Raw genomic sequence first — 22,538 nt, 5'->3', positions numbered from 1 at the left:
CAATAATCGCATAGCAATACCAGTATGTAGTTAAACCAAGAGGTACTTGTGTAAATAATTTCAGTACATTAAGACAAAAGAAGGTATGAAAACATATGAAGTATAATGATACCCAAAAAGTATATATGATACATATACCTTTCAGTATCATACATGTTCAGCCGTAACACTCGACCTTGTACCGTAGTCGTATCAATAAGGTTTATTTTCTCTATATTTACTATTTCCTTTCAAGAAATTTGCCTAAACTTCTTTTATAAAGTATTCTATTTTATTTTATTTTGTATTTGCAAAACTATGTAAAAAAAAATCTTCCATTATATATTTACAAAGGTTATATTTCAACAGTATTTTTGTTTTTTAAATGTACTTATCACTTATTTGCAAAGATATATACAGTATCATGCCAAATATCTTACATTAAAGAATTTTTTTTTACTGATTTTTCTTCAATATCCTTTCAAAAATGTTGTCTCTACTTCATTTACAAAGTATTAATGAAGAGGTGAAATATAGGAAAGCCACACTATAACATATATATTTATTCTTTGATATAAACCAATTATAATGATATAAGTCTACTCAAGATTGGAGCGTATGTGTGTTGCATAGGCTTTATAAAATATGTAGGCCATAATCAGTTAACCCATTAAACTCCGATGACAAGATTCTTGTCATTTGGTCAAATAAAACAAAAAATCATAAAACACCAAAATGTTTGATCAAACACCAGAAAAGTATGTCGTCAGTCCTCGCTTCGCTCGCGAAGCGAGGACTGACGTCATACTTTTCTGGTGTTTGATCAAACATTTTGGTGTTTTATGATTTTTTGTTTTATTTGACCAAATGACAAGAATCTTGTCATCGGAGTTTAATGGGTTAATTAATTAATAACATGAAGAGAAGTCGGAGTCGGAGTCGGAGTCGGAGTCGGAGGTTTTGTGTTCCGACTCCCCAGTCCTGCTTCCAACCTCCATTTGAATAATTAAAATATCACTTCGCTTACAGACTTTTCTAAGAATATTTCAACAATATGTCTAACATTCGTATAAATTTGCAATTGTTCATCATTCAACTTTACTGTTCTATATGAAGGAAAGATAATTTGATATTTGGAGATTTGAAAAATAAAATATTGTAAGGATCACAATGGAAATAAGCTTACATCCTTTTTTGTGTTATGCTCGGCAATTGTAATTGTTATTTCGAACTATGTGTTCTTTTCATTATCTGCACTTCATGTATATTGATTCATTGCCAATTAAACTTATTACTATTATTATTATTATTGTTGTTATTATTATTATTATTACTATTATTATTATTATCAATTATCAATTATTATTATTATTATTATTATTATTATTATTATTATCATTATTATTATTATTAATATTATTATTATTATTATTATTATTATCATTATTATTATTGTTATAAATTGTTATTATTACTATTATTATTATTAATTATCAATTATTATTATTATTATCATTATTATTATTATTATTATTATTATTATTATTATTATTATTATTATTATTATTATTATTATTATTATTATTATTATTATTATTATTATTATTATTACTATTATTATTATTATTATTATTATTATCATTATTATTATTATTATTATAACCGAAGGCGTTTACACTCAAACGAACCCTAAACTGTCGGTGATGGTGAAGCCTGTGGAAGCCCAATGTGATAAGTTGATAACCCCTGGAGAGGATTAAAGAGGGCAGTAGAAAACATGGATAATAGAAAGTCATTATTTACTACATACAACTGCAGCCAGCAGTCCATATGGGTCAGAGCAGGAAGAAACACGTGTAATTATTATTACAAGTTTATGTAGGCTACAAAAAAAAAAAAAAAATACAACATACACACCAAAATGTGTAACTCTATATGTGAAGTCCGTTTAACTCTTTACTCTGCTTCTTTGTATTGTCAACTTCTATTTTTTTTCTTTTCTTTTTATCGTCAAGCTGTTCCAATTATTTCCGTATTCATTTCTTCATGGACACTGCCGTTGGTGATCGTTATTTAACGTAATTGCAGGTGTCATAAATCGTGAGCAATCGTGTTCATTTCCATCCCTAATTGTTACTTCAAAAGGATTATTTTTTAATCAAGAATATTCATACTTAAGTGGTCCTGATTGAACGGAATTGTGAGTGTTAATTCTTGAAAGACGTAGTATTTTCTTGATATGATAAATTGTATAACCGCGTTGCAAAAGAAAAATTACTTCTTTGCATGTATACCTCCTTTCTGCCTACATCGACGACAGTGTTGCAGTCTGCCACGTCTTTCTTTGAGAAAGGTAGACATTTGTTGAAATTTTCATAGGAAAAAGAAAAAGAAATCTATGTTGAATGAATTCTGTTTTTCTTTCATTTTTTCGTGCTTTTCCCTCAGTATCAAATTTATTGCGTATTGAAGTCGAAAATTGATAACCTGGGTCTGCATAATATTCTGACATTTGCAGAATCGTCAGTGACGTCACTCGTTTGCACGACCGAAGTTTCTTAAATTCTCAAAATTTCGATTTTTTCCTTGAAATTCAATACGCAGACTAGGACTGACTCCAACGCAGCATTCCAACCAGTATAATGTTTATTTTTTTAATACACATAAGGCCTACTATGAAAATATAAAAGTTGCAGGGAAGAAATTTTATCTTCGGCTCAAGTTTGTGCGTTTTCTGTTTAACGTAGTATCACACATGGTTTGATAGAAACCCTCTGTCACTATGTGTATACAATTTGTGCTTCATTTAGATGAATATAACTGTTTTGAGTCAGAATAACAAGAAAAATGCCTTTAAAACCTCTGGCAATGAGGGTGACGGTTGGCTATCCCTCCAAAATTATTTAACTGCTAAAGATGAAGTCTATTGATGTAATTGATCTGAAACGCAAAATCGCAAGCATCTTGGAAACACTGCCCCCCTGTAAAAGGTTTAGACACTTTTTTATGAACAATGGATTGCGTGAAAAGAATAACATTCTCAAGCACATAATATTATTATTTTATTTTATTTTTATCTTGTTTTAATCTATCTTATTTTGTTTTATCATTATTTTCTGGAAGAATAAAACATCAAGTAGAAAAGGTTCAAAGAATAGAATTCTGAGGCACATATGTTTCCATCAACGGAGGAATGTTACAAAGCTGTGACGTGACGTGTCATGCAGAATGCATAATAAATGATCAGTCGTCGCATCACGTTTGGCGTGATGTCGTGTCACGTTGTTAAAACATATTGCATATTGTTATATTTTAATCATATTTCAAATTTCTATATATCAAAGCAAGCATAAAACAGACAAACAAAAGTCGAGGAGCATTTGGTAAATAATTTTGCATCTTAAGATATTCAAGTGTAAAGAATGTATTTTATCATGCCACCTGTAAATAAACGACAAAGTCAGATGTTATTTATTTCTAGGCTAACATGATATGTTAATATATTGAGAATACACAGCCGAGAGCCTTTGAAACGATTTTTTATATTAGTACTGTTGCTTTCCCACAAGCTGATGTTTTGCGTATGTTGTTCATAAAAGTATAAGGAATGACTCATTGTTAGCAAACATTTAGGAGATGTTTACCAACATCATTGTAATTTTTCACTTACGTTCGAATTTACCAGGAAGGATATAGCTCATCCTGGGTATCGACTCTCACCACAATAAGATTTATTGCTAAAAGTGATACTTCAAATTCGGCATTTATTCTGAGAAATTCGTTAGACATCATCTTGGGTGAAATCTAATATCCTTCGTGGTCGTAATTCTTCGCTTGCGATTAATTGAATGAGTATTGACCCCATTTTTCTTCTTTATAGTTTTCCTGGATGGTAGAACCTCCAATGTGAAACTGTTTCGAAACCTTTGCATGGGTTTATTCATGTTTATGTTTAATGTCACGAGTTCCCATGTAATGGGAAAGCTTTTCTATGGTGCCTTTTATAACAACATACTAAGTTCCAAGGTGGGGTACGACCCGCCAACTCTCCTAATGTTCAAATGATGTAGCGTCACCATATACCACTCAGCCACAACTACTTCATACGTTTGATGATAAAAATAAAATAAGAAATATTGTCACCGTGCTCAAATAGAGCGTTAAGTTCTTTGTTCATAAAGATCTTTATCTGGACAAGACCATCACTTCGAGGTGCACGACGGCGTTCCAGAAGTTAATAAAGACTTGTTGCATTGTTTATCATGTGATATGCACACAGCCATCGAGAGCCATTGCAGGCCTCTGCTTGGGGCATCAAGGAAGTCCCAGACTTCAAGCGTCAAAACACGCCTCCATCAATCGAAAAGGTACTACTGATGAGGGAAATATTAGAAACGAGACAAGAAGAAATGATTAATCCACAAAGGCAACATTATGAAGAAAAATGAGCAGCTAGAGCTCTATAAAGCTGATTGCGTCCTCTGGCCTCCTAAACACCCTACCCCACCCACCCCTCCTCTCACGCCGGGTCTGGTTATGCAAGGCTGCATTGTAACTTCCTCATCTAAAGCACATGTACTGTACTTTAATGAAATTCTGATACAGTTAAAATTATATGGGGTTGATACAGGTACACTAGAATTGTTTAAAATCGCCTGCTTTTAATTTACACAGATACAAACAAATGGTTGTAGGGTATAAGCAAGACAGATGGGTTTGAGCAGAGAGTGGCTGTGAATGGATAAATTCACTAGGTAACACTAATTTAGGCTCTTTAATTCTCTTTAGTGTTGCGAATGTTGCTTTCTCTCCTGGTTTTAGACACCCCGCTGAAAATTGCATAGCATCGATATTTCAAAATATAATTGAGGTTGTGTATACAAAAACTACGATAGCACACAATATTTAGCATTGTCTATAAATTGTCTATAAATAGTAAATGATATTCCCTTTTTAAACTAATGAGAAAATGTAAATATAAAAGCATGTGTTACGGTTAGATGAGCGTGATTTCATAATGTGAGCTCCTTCTTTACGCACCAGTGGCCTCCCATCATAGCAGTGTCCCATCTTCCTTGGTATCTTTTCTCCATTGCAGCAATGTCCTGACGGCCTCTCACCATATTCTTTATTCGCTCATCCCAATTTTTCACGAAATAAGTCCAAATGTGAATTCGAAAAGTGCACCTTTAATGATATTCTAATAACTTTCCAAAAGTTTTGCTACGAGCTGCTTGTAGTTTGGGTCTTTATTATTACCAAGGAATCCATCAACTCTATCTCGAAATGCACACCACGCCTCTCTCTCGACAGCACTCATTTTATTCTCAAGTTCCATTGACTTGAACATTTTCCCTATTTGCGGACCAGTAGATATGCCTCTGACAGCTTTAGAAAGAGTATACGAATCTCTTGAAATGCTTTCCCACCATGATCTAATGTTTTCACAAACTGTCTGACCAAACCAAGCTTTATATGAAGTTGGGGTAGTAACACTTTGGCAGACTACAAGAGTTTTCCTGGCTGCAAGTCATCTCGAGGGGGCCACTCCACTTCCTGGTAGTGTTTATTATCAGCTCGACTGCACCATAGGACAAAGAAAACGTGAGCACTTGGTATAGCCACACTGCAACCAATCCAAGTAAGATGTCGAGCATTTTAAAATCACCACAAACATCATAGTTTGCATTCTCTTGAAGCCTTTTTAAATTGTCATATTCTTCTTTCATCTGTACCAAGTATGCTATGGGCAGGGATGGATACTGATTACCACGATGCAGTAAAACAGCTTTGAGGTTTTTGTAGAACTATTTATGAACAGTCGCCATTGTCCAGGGTTGTGATCAATACCAATAGCTGTAAATAAGCCATTAACCCATTAAACTCCGATGACAAGATGTCTTGTCATTTGGTCAAATAAAACAAAAAATTATAAAACACCAAAATGTTTGATCCAACACCAGAAAAATATGACGTCAGTCCTCCTCGCTTCGCTCGCGCGAGCGAGCGAAGCGAGGACTGACGTCATATTTTTCTGGTGTTGGATCAAACATTTTGGTGTTTTATAATTTTTTGTTTTATTTGACCAAATGACAAGACATCTTGTCATCGGAGTTTAATGGGTTAATGTCTTCGCAGAGGCAGAAATCCTCACTTATATCAAAGTATATTTCGAATTCCTCATAGGGCTTCCTGTATACTGTTGATCTACAGTACTTCCCCCAACAGGTTCAAGTCACTCAGTCTGGATGCTAAAAGCTCAGCTCATGATTGAGTGAGCTCATCCAGTTCACGTTGATTTGGAAAGTGTGGGCGGGTACTCAGAATTGGCTCAAAATTTTCACCTATTTCTGCATTGTCACAACCTTTCCACTCCCCTGATGAGGTCTCCATCATATTCTCTACCTGAAAAATACACTTATCAACTGGAACATAAATATGAATTGTATATGTATTCGCATTACAAGAAAACATAGCTAGATGTTTGGAAGATTTCAATATTTACTTACAGTTTCTGGTGGTCATGGAACCAGTAAGGTATCATCATGTAGCACAGTTGCAATAAAAGATAAAATGCTCGGATATGGAAGGGATTTTCTTCCCTTAACTTTAACTGTACGTTGATATGTCAATTATGCAAAAGTTGCAATCATCGTGATGATTTCATTTATTTAATAATTTATTTATTTATTTTATTTATTATCATCTTATTTATTTATTTATTTATCTATTTATTTATTTATTCATTTTTGCTCTCGCCAAAATCTCGGCACAGCAAATGCATCAGCTATGCATCTAAATTTGATCGACGACTTCCACATATCACATAGGGAGCCCATAAGCAATTTTATGTGATACTTGCTTAGGTCCAACATAAGATATACACGCAACAGATTTAATTTGGCGAATTCCTGCATCTTCTTGTGTCCATGGTTAAGAACATCAATATTTATTGTATAAACCTGAAAAAAGGAAAATTGTAAGGGACAATTGTGTTTTCCGTACCCCATATTCTTCATATTAGTATAATTTTCTATATCATTAGAATGGTCGATAGTAGAAGAAAAGTAAGTTCATATTTGCAACCAGCACAAAAATTTCCGATACATATATACATACATATACCAAAGCCTTTTTCCCCCTTACAAGGAGGGTAGCCAAAAAACAAAAACATAGCAACCACTCCCACCCATTCCACCCCTTACATACTCCACTCCCCTCCACCCTCCTCCTTTCCTCTTATCTTGGCACCTCCTGGATGACGGGTCATCCCTGCATCTCGCCCACTGCCCTGGGTCAGAAGCAGTGTCGCAAGACGCGGCACATCCACAGCAAGGCTGCTTCATTAAATCGGTGACCCCCCTCTCTATCCGTCCCCTCATGCAGAAAAGGAGAAGACGGGGAGAAATCCCTTCAGGCTGCATCAATTTATTTCTCATACACACTCCCTCAGCCCTCATCCCCACCCACTCCTTTTCATGCATCATAGCATCATCCATACACAACCCTTCTCCATTCATCCCTATCCTCTGTCCTCTTCCGTCCTTCCTCAACAGACATTCCCCTCTTTCCCAATGCCCCTTTTACCCCATCCATCCATCTCATCCTAGGTCGACTCCTCATGTTCACTCCTTCCATCTCTGCCTTCCACACCTCTTTCACTAAAAATGATAATGATAATAGTAATAATGATAAAATAATTAGATAAATAAAAGCAACAAAACTTTCGTGAAATTTTGTTACCCGGTGTAATGAATTAACGAGTTCCAATGTTTTTATTTAACTTATCTATTCATTTGTGTGTGTATATATATATATATATATATATATATATATATATACATACATGTATATATATGCGTAAGTAACCACTAGGAAAAGTAAACCAACGAAGCAGAGTTCTTTCGTATAATTACATCTTCAGTGCAGATACAAATAAGGAATTATATCTGCACTGAAGATATATTTATACGAAAGCGCTCTGCTTCGTTAGTTTACTTTTCCTAGTGGTTACTTACGCATTTGTGAACACACGCTCCTAGTGTTTTTATTGCATGTATGCATGTATATATAATATATATATATATATATATATATATATATATACAGAGATATATATATATAAATTTTCTGCTCTGAAATTTCTTGAATGGAACTAGTGGGAAGGGTCTCTGTGGGTTATCCTAGGGTAACAGTTATTCATGTGGGCCATCATCATGGGTTTACGATTCTTCGGTTGTAAAAGTTGACGACAATAAGCATAACCCTCATTCAACCTAACCTAACCTAATCTTTATTCCACTGTTGATATTCGGCGTACTGGGGTGACAATTCTTCAGGTGGGATCTCATGGGGTGACGATTCTTCATGTGAGCGTTCTGGGGTGACAATTCTTCACGTGACCCCCCCAAAAAAAAAAAAAAAAAAAAAAAAAAATAATAATAATAATAATGATAAAAATAATAAAAATAGAAGCAGTACCCTAAAAGAGAATTTGATTAATTGTAAGTTAATTAAAAATACCTTTCATATTATATATCTACGAACTGAAAATCATATGTTCCACAAGGATCAGTGTAGTAAAAAAAGGGAAATAAAAATAAAATAAAACAAAATAAAAGAAACAAATATATAAAAATATGTAATAAAAAAGAAAACATTCAATACAAATAACGATGAACAAGACGCTTAAATTAATCATTAATTCATATTATGTATCTGCGAACAAAAAGACATATGCTCCACAGGGATCAGTGTAGTAAAAAAAAATGAAATGAAATGAATATACAAACAAATTAAAAAAAACATGGAATAAAAAGAAAATATTAAATAGAAATTGCGAGAGATAAGACGCTGAGATTAATCATTAATTCATTTTGGTTCATCGTTTCCTGAACTGCGTCGTCTAGTGGGAACTTAATATTTTTGAAAAAAAAATTCAAACTAAATTTTTTTCTTTGATACTCTAAAACTAAATCTATATTATCATTTCTAGGTTGATTGTTACACGTATTATCTGTGAAATTGTTAAAATTTACATATCGTATTATCCATAATTTCAGTACAGGTTAAAATATATTTATGTTATTTTAATCATTATGTACGCTATACTTGCCTCTCAAGGTCCGGGGTCTCGGTGGAGCATCGGTAGCGTCCGCAATCGCCGCTACAGCGGTCCGAGTTCTAAACCCCGCCTAGGGCTGCTTAATACTAATATCGCTACGCTGCGAGTTTTTACTCCAACTCTCGTGGGCAGGATGTTGGGGTGTGTGCGTGTGAGGAGACAGTATGGGTTGGGGCACATATGAGTTCTTGCACGGGAAGGTTAGAGCTGTCGATCACGAGTCCAGCACGTGATCCTAGGAGCTGGTAAATGTCTCATGATTGTCTATGGACACCTTAACCCATTAAACTCCGATGACAAGATTCTTGTCATTTGGTCAAATAAAACAAAAAATCATAAAACACCAAAATGTTTGATCAAACACCAGAAAAAATATGACGTCAGTCCTCGCTTCGCTCGCGAAGCGAGCGAAGCGAGGACTGACGTCATATTTTTTCTGGTGTTTGATCAAACATTTTGGTGTTTTATGATTTTTTGTTTTATTTGACCAAATGACAAGAATCTTGTCATCGGAGTTTAATGGGTTAAGGTGTCCATAGACAGCCATTGTTCTTCAAGAGCACGACGTCGTGTCTTGGATGGTGCACGGCGAAAAGTCGATACATGTGAAAAGATCATAGCATCACACATTAGTTCGGTGGTTTCAAGCGTCTCTGCAATGCGACGGCAGCGTCCTCTGAGCTAGACATCTAATATTTATTAATTCATTCATTCATTTATCTATTTATCTATTTGTGAGAATGACAGATTATTATAATGTTAATATGTTGCATATATACGTACATACATACATATATACATACATGCATGCATACATATGTACATACATCCATACATGCTTTCATACATACGTACATATATACATACATACATGTTTACATATGTGCTCACATGTAAACATACGTACATATATACACACATACATACATTCATGCTTACATATGTACATACATGCTTACTCCGCGAAATTTCTATTTCATATTTTCTTTTTTATCCCATATTTTTTTTCATTTGTTTATTTATTTATTTGATTTTGTTTTATTTCATTTTTTATTTTATTGTTTACTACACTAATCCCTGTGGAATATATGCATTTCACTTAGTAGATACATATTATGAAAGGTATTTTAATCAATTTAATATTAATCAAATTCTCTTTTAGGTTACTGCTTTTAGCTATTTTTTATGCTTATATTCTAAACTTTTATCATGTATTGTAATATACAATTAATTCTTCATATTATTTCCTCTTCTTTATTCAGTTATCATTTTCTATCGGTGAATATTTAGTGATATTATTCAATATTAAAGTCATCCATAGAACTTAACCCATTCAACTCCGATGACAAGATGTCTTGTCATTTGGTCAAATAAAACAAAAAATCATAATAAAACAACAAAATGTTTGATGATCAAACAGCACCAGAAAAATATGACGTCATCAGTCCTCCTCGAAGGAGGACTGACGACGTCATATTTTTCTGGTGCTGTTTGATCATCAAACATTTTGTTGTTTTATTATGATTTTTTGTTTTATTTGACCAAATGACAAGACATCTTGTCATCGGAGTTGAATGGGTTAATTAAGTTATAATAATCATTTGTACTACGTGATGATAAAAAATAGATAAAATAAAATCGTAAAATGGAGTATGACAAGGCGACATTTTCACCCAATCTGTGTATAAGAGGGATTTTCAGAATTTGTGGATTTACCATCATTTCCAAAACGTAGACTTACAAATTACATTGAGCAGTGTGTACAAGCAAAATTTCAAAGTAGGTTTGAAGAGGAATGAGAAGAAATGTTCAACTCGAATGCTCAATGTAAAATAATGATAATTATTGTTGAAAATCTCGCAGCTTAGGAGAATGATTACTAGTCAGATGTTAGGTCTAAGCAAAGACAATAATATATACATATATATATATATATATATATATATATATATATATATATACAATATATATACATACATATATATATATACAATATATATATATATATATATATATGTGTGTGTGTGTGTGTGTGTGTGTGTGTGTGTGTGTGTGTGTGTGTGTGTGTGTGTGTGTGTGTGTGTGTGTGTGTGTGTGTGTGTGTGTGTGTGTGTGTGTGTATAACACTGAATGGGTCCCAGTGATTAGAAATACATTTTAACAACCACTATGCACTTTAATTCTAAGCCATCAAATGCCAACATGCTGAAATTGAAATGTGATACTGCTCAGGACTCGAATCCGGCATCCCCATGCGGCAGTGACTTACCATCTAAACTATCAAGAGACCACATTTCAGTTTCAGCATGATGGCCTTTGATGGCTTAGAATTAAAGTGCATCGTGGTTGTTAAAATATATCTCTAAAATGTATATATATAAATGTATATATATATATATATATGTATATATATACATATATAAATATATATATATATATATATATAATGACGCTGACGAAGGCGATGGAGATAAAGCTAGAGTTTACAGAGAAGAATAGAGAGATCAGTACTGGGAATAACGCTGAAACACAAGAAGAGGGCAAGTTGAACGAGAGAACAAATTGGATTAAAATATGTTGTGGAGACGGTAAAAGAGAAGAAGTGAAATGGTCAGGAAATTTAGCTCGAACGAGTGATGGGCTATGGAGCAAGTGCATTAATTGGCAGATTTTCTCAGCGCCTTTATTGGACTTCCATATTATTTCTAATAATTATTACCGTTTGGTATAGAATTACCTTAATCTTAATCAAGACTGTTATCGTTAATTGCAATTTCTTTCTCTGAACTAAACAGTTGAACATCAACAATTGTTTTAGATTTGCAACGAGATCTTACGTATCAAGGTTATCAACGTGGAAAAAATGCATTTCCCTCAGGTATACTGGTCCAATTTAATCATGAAACGAATTTCAGGAAGGAACTATTACTTGATCATATATATATATATATATATATATATATATATATATATATATATATATATATATATATATACATAATACACACACACACACATATATATATACACACACACACACACAACATAAGACATTCTCTATTCTAATACATTAAATCTCTACAAGGTTATACAAAGCTATTGTAGCCTTAATTTTTGTTACATTAGGCTACGTCTACTTATGTAACGAAGAAGAATAATTCCGTCACAATGTTACTGTCTTGATCGCATTTAAAAAATTATGTTGACAACTAACATTGAATAATTATAAACAATGTAACGGCTCAAAGAGCTGTTGCCACAGCACGCATCCATGTTTAACTATATTCGTTTTTTCTTACAATTTCTCCTGAGTACAGATTTTGCTAATTATTCTCACAGAATAGTTGGTTTTGTTAAGTTCAACTGCAAGCAAGTAGATACAATAATAATAATAATAATAATAATAATAATAATAATAATAGTAAATATGTATAAGCATATGGCACAGTGCTCCATAGCAATACGAACTACATGGTAATATAGCATTTAATAATAGATAAGGTATATACTATAAATATCCACATCTACAATATTAACGATGTACTTCAGTAGCAACACATAAAATGTACGTAATATACAAATGATAAGTATACAACTTCATGCTTTCATCCGTCACGTAGGCGGTTTGGGATCGGTGGCGTCACGTCGGCGTTTCATACGGCCGAGATTCCAGTGCTATTTTGTTATATTATACAAAGAAAAATGTTAATTCAGAGTTATTCTTACTGCATTCCCTAATATTCATTGCTAGTTAAAGAGGTACATTATCAGTGCACTTTATCAACATCTGCAGGTTTGAGTGTTTGTGAGATTGCATTCTGAGAATTATGACGTCAATGCTAGAGGAAGTCGCCGCCTACACCAACTTACCAAGACAAACAATGTTGTTGCACTGTTTTCATTTTGTTTGATTTCTTTTTAATTGTATTAATAATGTCTTTTTTTGAATAATAATAATTTTTGGTGAGCTAAAATAGAATATAATCCAAACCATCAGGAGTTCAAAAAAGTATTACGAGCGAATCAAATGCTTTCAAACGGTAAAGAAAAATGTTAATGTAGAACAGAAAGCCACACAAAAAATGACTATCATTCACTCATGTGAAAGGATTTTTGTACCCCGTTAATTTATATCAATTAGGTTTTACTGCTATAGGTTCTTCAGCTTGTTACGGTGTAAATTTCATGAATTTTGTGTCAACGTGAAAATAAAATTTTCATATCCTGTCACGTTGCCAAAATACCGAATAAAGTTTGTGTAAAGGCAATTTTTATTTTCAATTAGGCGTAACGGAGGGAGGCAGGTAGGGAGGGAATGGATTTTCCGCCTGTTGTTGCCCCATCTGCACAGGCCCAATATTTTTATTGCTCTATTGGTTTCCTCACAAAGGTGCCAAACCATTTCAGCCATGTGGTGCATATCTTGTCGTTTCCTCTCTCCCTCCAACGGTGAATTTTATATTGCCGGGGCTCTCAGAGTTAGAATGGCATGAAGCTCAACGGTATGGTCACAGTTGAAAAGCAGAGGGAATAATGTATATTCTATATACTATGTACTATATAGTATATATACTATATGTATATATACTATATATATACTATATACTATATGCACTATATACAACTCACTACATATGGATCTTTCCCATTTTACGGCATGCAGTTGATTTCAACAGAAATAAATATTAATCTGAAACCTAACCTGACATAACCTAAAAATTCTGCATGCCGTAAAACGAAACACACACACATACATATATACATATATATATATATATGTATATACATATGTATATATATATATATATATATATATATATATATATATATATATATATATATATATACATATATGCAATCACATCACCGCGATACGAAAATGCAAAATAACCACAGGAGAAGGGAAACTTGTAGACAATAAGAAATTTCTTATATTACATCTGAAGATATAATATACGTAAGTACTGTCTACAAATTTCCCTTCTGTGGTTATTTTGCATATATATATGTATATATATACATATATATATATATATGATATATATATATACATATATATATATGTATATATATATATATATATATATATATATATATATATAATGTGTGCGTGTGTGTGTGTAATACATATACAGCACATTATACACTAAATATATAAGAGCATATATTATGATCAGCTGTAGAGTTAAGCCCCACACAAGTGCGTGGGTGGAAAATTGTACAATTGAGTGTTGCTAAGCTGGGCATTCTGCAGTTGATCACTTCTCGTGATATACTGTATAACATAACCACAGGTGATCAGTGTGTGGCGGGTTCTACAATTGGTGTTTATATTATTTTACGGGTTATGTTTTGCAATATAATCTAAATATCACGTTCGTAGAAAAAAGGGCAATGATGAATGGAGATCCAATTATTTCAGCCTCTGTCTTTGGCCCTAGAAGGCGGTGCTGCGTACCACAGTGCTCAGAGGGTACTCTGGGACTCAACATTTTCCTCCGAATGTGGGTTTTGTACTTCATACTTGTATTTATACATTCATATTTTATATTTATATGTTTGTATTTACATTTGCATTTATATTTATATTCATATTTATATTCATATTCATATTTCATATATTTATGAGGCCTGGTGTGACTTTCCCGCTCCTATGTTTACGGTCGTTTTGCTCCCTTCGATTCTTCCTTTCTCTTCTAAAATTAATTCTGCCGTAGCACTCGCCAGTTAAAAACAAAACTGTCTGTTGTTTATTTCGTGTTGATCTATACAGTCTTCATCATTCTCCTGTCGATCCTTTACGTTTAACTTTCGCCTTCTGGAAGTTTTGCCGTAGCGGAAGCCACAGATGTTCCGTGTGTTCGGACAGTCCCTTCCTCGGTCACTGCACAAGAACATCGGGCATGCAATAAACCCCAATGTCACCATTTTTTCTTTTTCGATTGTTTGTCTTCATAAAGCCTCCAATTATCGTGCATCTTTGTGTGTGTGTGTGTGTGTGTGTGTGTGTGTGTGTGTGTGTGTGTGTGTGTGTGTGTGTGTGTGTGTGTGTGTGTGTGTGTGTGTGTGTGTATTTACCTAGTTGTATTTACCTAGTTGGATTTTACGGGGAGTGGTGTCCCGTCTTTATATTTCATTTCATCTAGACTATTTCTAAATTCATGTATTGTTTTTGCACACACTACTTTCTCATCTAACTTGTTCCAACTGTCTATTACTCTGTGAAGAAAGCTATTCTTTTTCAGATCTCTTCTATAGCTGTCTTTCTTGATTTTCTTTCCGTGTCCTCTTGTATTTCTTTCATTCCATTTTATTAGATCCTCTCTATCAATAATTTCTATGCCTTTCATGATTCTGTAAATAGTTATCAAATCTCCTCTCTCACTTCTTTGCTCTAGTGTCTGTAGCTCAAGTTTTGCTAGTCTCTCTTCATATGATAGTTTTGAGAGTGTTGGTGCCAATTTTGTAATTGCTCTTTGTATTCTTTCAAGTTTTGTTATACATTTTTTTTTTAATTTGGTGACCACATCGTTGCTGTAAATTCCAAACTTGGTCTTATCAAAGTGGTTCATATTTTCTTCACCATTTCTTCATTCAGGTTTGTGAATGCCACTTTGATTGTTTTTATTAAATTATAAGTTTCTCCAAAAATCTCGTTTATATGTTTCTCAGGTGACATATTATTCATGATAATGACTCCCAGGTCCTTCTCATTTTCTACTTTTTTTTATTCCTTCTTCTCCCAATTTATATGATCCTTCTATTCTTTTTTTGCTTTTTCCAAATTCCATTATACTACACTTTTTTGTATTGAACTCCATCTCCCACTTCCTACTCCATTCCCATACTTTATTGAGATCACTCTGTAGTGACTCACAATTTTCTTCCGTGTTTATTTTTAACAGTTTTGCGTCATCTGCAAAGAAGCTCATGTAACTTTCGATTGCTTTATCCATATCATTAGTATATATAGCAAACATTATTGGGGCCAGAACTGTTCCTTAGGGAACACCGCTTATTACTTCATCCCAATTTGAGTGTTTGTCTCTTATCACTACTCTTATTTTTCTTTCTTGCAAAAAGTCTTCCATCCATTTAAGCAGTTTTCCTTGTATTCCTCCTTCAGTTTCTAATTTCTTAAGTAACTTTTTATGTGGTACTTTGTCAAAAGCTTTTTTTAGGTCTAGAAATGCACAATCAGCCCATCCATCTCTTTCTTGTATTATATCTATTAGCCTTCAATAGAAACATATTAAATTGGTGACGCATGATCGTCCTTGTCTGAATCCAAACTGCCTTGGATTTAGTACGTTGTTTTTTTCTAAATACGTTACCCATCTACTTTTGATAATTCTTTCACAGATTTTTGCTATTGTACTTGTTAGAGAGACTGGTCTACAGTTTGTAGGGTCCTCTTTATTTCCTCCTTTGTATATAGGTACTATGTTTGCTCTTTTCCAATCTTTTGGAACTTTTCCTTCTTTCAAGGAACTGTTTATTATGCTTTGTATTTTGTCTGCCAGTTCATTCTTGCATTCTTTCAAAATCCAGTTTGCTATTTCATCTGGTCCATACGATTTTCTGACATCAAGATTACTCAAGTGTTTCATTATTTCGTTCTTTGTTACTTCTATTTCTTTCATAGGGGGGACATTCTCTTCCCATTCGATCTCTCCAGGTTGTATGTTCTCCCTTGTAAACACCGATTTAAAATGCTTGTTCATAATTTCTGCCATTTCTATTTCCTCTGTGTATTCAACTCCTCCTTGTCGTAATTTCTCTAATTTTTGTTTGTTTTTAAGTTTGTTGTTTACAAATCTATAAAATAGTTTTGGTTGATCTTTACATTTTTCTATGGCGTCTTTTTCATATATATATATTTTCTCTTTTCCTCTCTGCACACTTGTACATATTCATTTCTATAACTAGTATATATTTTCCATTTTTCAGGTCTTTTGTATTTCTTCGATTTGGTCCAAGCTTTATCTTTGTCTTTTAACTCCTTACCACTTTTGTTGTACCAGCACTTTACATATTATTTTTCTTGTTTTTGTCTTGGGACATACTTTTCCACTCCTTTTTTTATATATATATAAAATTTTGTCAAAATATTCCATTTCTCTTCTACTGTTGTATCTTCTTTGTGTATTCATTCCCAGTTTTCATTTTGAAAGAATTCTCTTATTTTATAAAAAGAAAAAAAATCATGCATCAATATTCCTTTTCTATATTGTTCATTTCTTTTCATGTATTTTCCCTCATTTAGTTCTAGTTCTATCAATATGTGGTCACTTTTACTTATTGGTGCCTGGTATTCTATCTTTCCCGCTATTTCAGGTTCTGATGTGATTATTAGGTCTAGTCTCGATGGTTCTTCTTTATTTCTATAGCTAGTGTTCTCTTGAATCCATTGTGTCATTGTGAGGTCAATAATCATCTCAAGTAGAACATTTCCCCATGAATCTTCTCCACCCTTTACGGTCATCTCTTCCCAGCAGACTTCTTTGCAATTAAAGTCGCCCATCATAACTATTCTTCCTCCATCTTCCATTATCTTGTTTAATGTTATTCTTGTGTCTTCTAACATACTTTTATGTTCACTCTCTTCCCACGAGGCTGTTTTTGGGGGCACGTAGTTTATTACAAAATTTCTGCTCTTCTTATCTCTGTCTTCTACTTCTATCATAATCATCTCTACTCTATTCTTTCCATATGTGACACTCTTCACGTTTATATCCTTCTTAGTCAGAAACATAACTCCACCCCCTTGTTTTATCTCTCTGTTTCTAATCCAATAATTATATGCATTGTGTCCTATGCTGTTGGATGGTAGTGGACCTTTTAATTTTGTCTCTACAATTCCCATTATGTCCGGTTCTTTTTCCTTCAGATACTCGTTCAGTTCATTCAGTCCTGTTATTAATCCATCTATATTTGTGTAGGACACTCATAACTTTCTGTTATTTCCATTGTATTTTCTGTTTCTTTTTTGTTTCTCTCTGTTATGGTCCATTTTCTCACTTTCATATTCACTACTCTCCAACAGAATTCTTCTTTTTCTGACTCCGTTCTGTTCTCGTTTTTTCTTTAGCTTCTTTCCTTTTCATTTTTTCTTCCTCTCTTTCCTCTTTATTCATTTCTCTTTTTATCCATAACTTTTTATATTCACTTGCTGCTAGTTTCCCTGTTTTTGCTAAGATATTCTCTGCTGTTGTTTGTGACCTGAATCTAATCTTAATTGGTCTGGTCTTATCTGTACTATATTTTCCGAGTCTAAACATCTTTTCAATTTGTTTCATGATTTCAGGTTTATCTTCCTGAACTAATTCTAGTAAACTGTTTACTTTTTCTTTTTCCTCTTTAATTCTTGTGGTTCTATTTTGGTTAAATTTCTCTTCCATTCCTAATATAATTATACATTTCTTTTTGTCTGCTAAGTCTCTTACTATATTCTCCTTCTGTCTCATCACTTTATTAACTGAGTCTTCAGTTTGTTCTTTCATTTGTTGCTTAATTATGTCAGTAAATGCAAGTTTACTGTTTACTTGGATTTTTTTTTTCTCCAGCCCTGTGCTTCCTTTGCTATGGCCTCTTTATTGTCTTTAATTCCTCATTCTCTTTAACCTCTTTTAACTGTCTTTTTAATTCATCTATTTCTAAAGTTAAGTTTTTGTTCGCCTTCTCTAGTTCTTCCAATCTTTCAACTCTCTGCGCAATCTTGGCTACGTTACCGAACCTATTTCCCCAATGCTCGGTCATTTTATCAAACTTTTCCTCTAGCCCTGCTAATCGGGGGAGGTTGGTATCCCCCCCACCCTCTTTTGTGTGTGTGTGTGTGTGTGTGTGTGTGTGTGTGTGTGTGTGTGTGTGTGTGTGTGTGTGTGTGTGTGTGTGTGTGTGTGTGTGTGTGTGTGTGTGTTTGCTTGGCTCTCACCAGCCTGGACCTTGCGGCGGCCCGGAAAAGTTCACACATGAAACAGGTGTGAACACACACACACACACACACACACACACACACACACACACACACACACACACACACACACACACACACACACACACACACACACACACACACACACACATACAGACACTCACACACACATACACAAAGATGCACAACATTGCCCATAGATCGGTCATATGTGAGCACTGATCTCTCATTTGGGAGGGTAGTAGCTGTCGGTCACGAGTCCAACACGTGATCCAAAACCACGGCGAAATACGCACGCACGCACACACACACACTGTGCGGGTTCGATTCCCGCCCAGGGCTGAAATAAATTCAGCATCGTTGCACTGCGAGCCGGCACTCCAACTCTGGTAGTCAAAGAGTTGTGTGTGCGTAAGGTCTCCCCACATATGAATTCTCAGCTCTCATACAGGAGAGTAATGACTGTTGATCACGAGTCCAACACGTGGTCCAAGACCGTGGTGATCGCTATTTCAGTGATCCGAGTTCGAACCTTCCCCATGACTGAAAATTTCAGCATTGCCGGGACCATGGTCTTGGATCATGTGTTGGACTCGTGATTGACAGCTATTTCCCTCCCGGATGAGAGCTCATATATGACCGATCTACGGGTAATGATGTGACCTTCCACGCACACATAAACACCCAACTCCCCGCCTACGAGAGTTGGAGTAACGACTCGCAGCGCAGCGATACTGAAGTTATGACAGTCCTGAGCGGAATTCGAACCCGGACCGCCATAATGGCGGTCATAATCGCTACCACTGCGCCATCGATTATTGCGTGTGTGTGTGTGTGTGTGTGTGTGTGTGTGTGTGTGTGTGTGTGTGTGTGTGTGTGTGTGTGTGTGTGTGTGTGTGTGTGTGTGTGTGTGTGTGTGTGTGTTCATATGTGTAAGGTCACAGGACTTCCCATAGATCGGGTCATATATGATCTCTGAACTCTGGACGGGTAATAACTGTCGATCACGGAGTCCAGCATGTGATCCCAGAACCGGAGGATGAGCACTCTGGAGTATTCTCTTCTTTCTGAGGCTTCTAGTGTTGTACTTAAACAATACTGCAATGTTTGTATTGATTATACGTTATGTAGTGTTAATATAATACTTCTCCTTATTGTTTAATGATAATAATAATAATAATAATGATAATAATAATAATAATGATAATAATAATATCATTAATGATAATGATGATAATATTATTAATGATAATAATAATAGTAATAATAATAATGATAATGATAACAGTAGTAATAATTATGATGATGATGGTAATGATAATGATGGTATTGATGATAATGATAATAATGATGATGATAAATTTTACTTTACATTTCAGCCATGCATGTAGCTAACACAATACTGTCTACTGCAATCTAATATTTCTAAAACACTGTTGGGCTATTTGTTGCCTGTTTGACATAACGACTCTGAAACTGCAGCATACTATGACTGATAACTGATGTACATGACTACTGCAGAATATATCCTAACTTATTTGTCATGTAAAAAAAAATGCATGGCACGCACCAAATACAGACATAAAAAAAAAAAATGCAGGTAGGAAACACATCACCCCCCTCCACCTCCCAAGAGCTCAACTGACCCCGTTATACCGCCCTTCCCGTGACTTGTAACCCCTATATAAGAACCAACACGTCTCTTTTGCAGCGATCGCCAGCGTGCACTTCCAGTCGACCGGAGCCCCAGACGTCACATCGATGCTCAGGTATCGGAGTAAACTACCGGAGCTTCCTGTCTACACGATCTGTGTCCGGGTACGATTGCACCGTCATCGGTTGTGGTCGTCGATTTTTAGCTACGGCAAGAGGGATGACGTGACTGGATACAAAGACCAGCTTGTACTCGGTAAGAACTAACTTCAGGTACAGCACGTCACTCGGTCGGTCAAACAAGATGTTTACATTCCATCTTCCTTCGATAATTAATCAATGTACCCTTCTTCTGAGGTCCTTAAATATATGTATGTGTGTGTGAAGTTACTACAGTTGGATGTAAATCTGCCTATACATTCCCTGACATCAGCTACACGACATTGTGTCTAGTCTTAATTTCACCGAGAACCATTCGACAAGTGTCTGAAGTTATGATGGAATATGCTGTGCCAAAGTAGTGCCCTTGACTTGTGATAAAATTCCTACTGCCAAGGGTTCGGGCACCAACACCATAGCTGTTTAATCCATATACACAAACACTATATATATATATAATCATCGCCAGCCATTGGGGGCATCACACGCCAGGGAACGCGTTGCTTCACTCACACGGTCTCTCTGAGGGCAAACTCCCATACACCCCCCCTTCCATCCCACTCCAAACAGCTCTCGACAGCTTTGATCAAATTGCCCTAGACATGAGTTCTGCGGGCGTCCCCTTCTTCGTCTCCTCCATCGAGGGTTGTCTCTTGAGAAGATAACCCTGTGATTGGGATCAGCACCCATGTCTCACAGCCGTGCAGCAAGACAGTGAGAATTAGTGAATTAACCCATTAAACTCCGATGACAAGATTCTTGTCATTTGGTCAAATAAAACAAAAAATCATAAAACACCAAAATGTTTGATCAAACACCAGAAAAATACGACGTCAGTCCTCGCTTCGCTCGCGAGCGAAGCGAGGACTGACGTCGTATTTTTCTGGTGTTTGATCAAACATTTTGGTGTTTTATGATTTTTTGTTTTATTTGACCAAATGACAAGAATCTTGTCATCGGAGTTTAATGGGTTAATGCAAACCTTAGTCCTCCTGCGTAAATAAAGACAATGCCATATACTCAGTATGAGAAATTCCATAACTCCATAGGGGCAATGCCAATCTTTTGAAGTACTTACTGACATGACCCACCGCTATCATACACTACACTACCAAGGTATTTAAAATTTCCCAAGGCCTCAATATCCTCACCACACGCATACACACACATACCAAAAGGCTTCTTCCATATAAGGGAGGTAGAGCCAGCCAAGACATGCACCCAACCCCACGTACCATATTACCACCAGTAACTCATTTGCTTCCCTTTCATCTCAGCTTGTCATCCCTGTCCTCTACCCACTGCCCCTGGGTCAGAAGCAATGAAGCAAGACAAAGCACATCCACAGCAGGGTAAGCCGATTCATTTACACGGTGACCTTCCCTTTTCGTCCCCTCTTGCGAAAATAGAAAAGACGAGGAGAAATCCCTTTGGGTCGCGTGATCTTATAGTCTATTCACACACACGATCAACTCGTTCTCTTGCATTCTCCCTTCCCTGCTTAATAGACATTCCTCTTCTACTCAAGGCCTCCACCCAATACATCTCATTTTCGATCTACCCATCAAGTTCACTCCATCCACCTTTGCCTCCCATACTTTTTTTTTCTGGTCTTTCCTCACTCATTCTTTCCATGTGCCCAAACCATCTCGGTATTCTTTGATCGGCCCTATCTGCCAGGTCCCTTTC

General features: G+C 35.1%; 1 protein-coding gene across 1 annotated transcript in view; it reads left to right on the top strand.

Annotated features, from left to right (window-relative positions):
• LOC143030934 (uncharacterized) overlaps positions 1 to 22,538 on the top strand; it is a 56,404-nt gene that overhangs the window by 12,573 nt on the left and 21,293 nt on the right. Inside the window, exon 2 of the mRNA XM_076194214.1 lies at positions 20,749 to 20,946. Within this exon, the coding sequence (XP_076050329.1) occupies positions 20,749 to 20,946 (198 nt within the window). The remainder of the gene's footprint in view (positions 1 to 20,748; positions 20,947 to 22,538) is intronic.

The sequence above is a fragment of the Oratosquilla oratoria genome, chromosome 12, assembly GCF_046742065.1.
Source record: "Oratosquilla oratoria isolate Oo_2021 chromosome 12, ASM4674206v1, whole genome shotgun sequence".
Taxonomy (NCBI): domain Eukaryota; kingdom Metazoa; phylum Arthropoda; class Malacostraca; order Stomatopoda; family Squillidae; genus Oratosquilla; species Oratosquilla oratoria.
The sequence above is the reverse complement of the archived record's forward strand: the minus strand, read 5'-3'. Positions and strand labels throughout refer to the sequence as shown.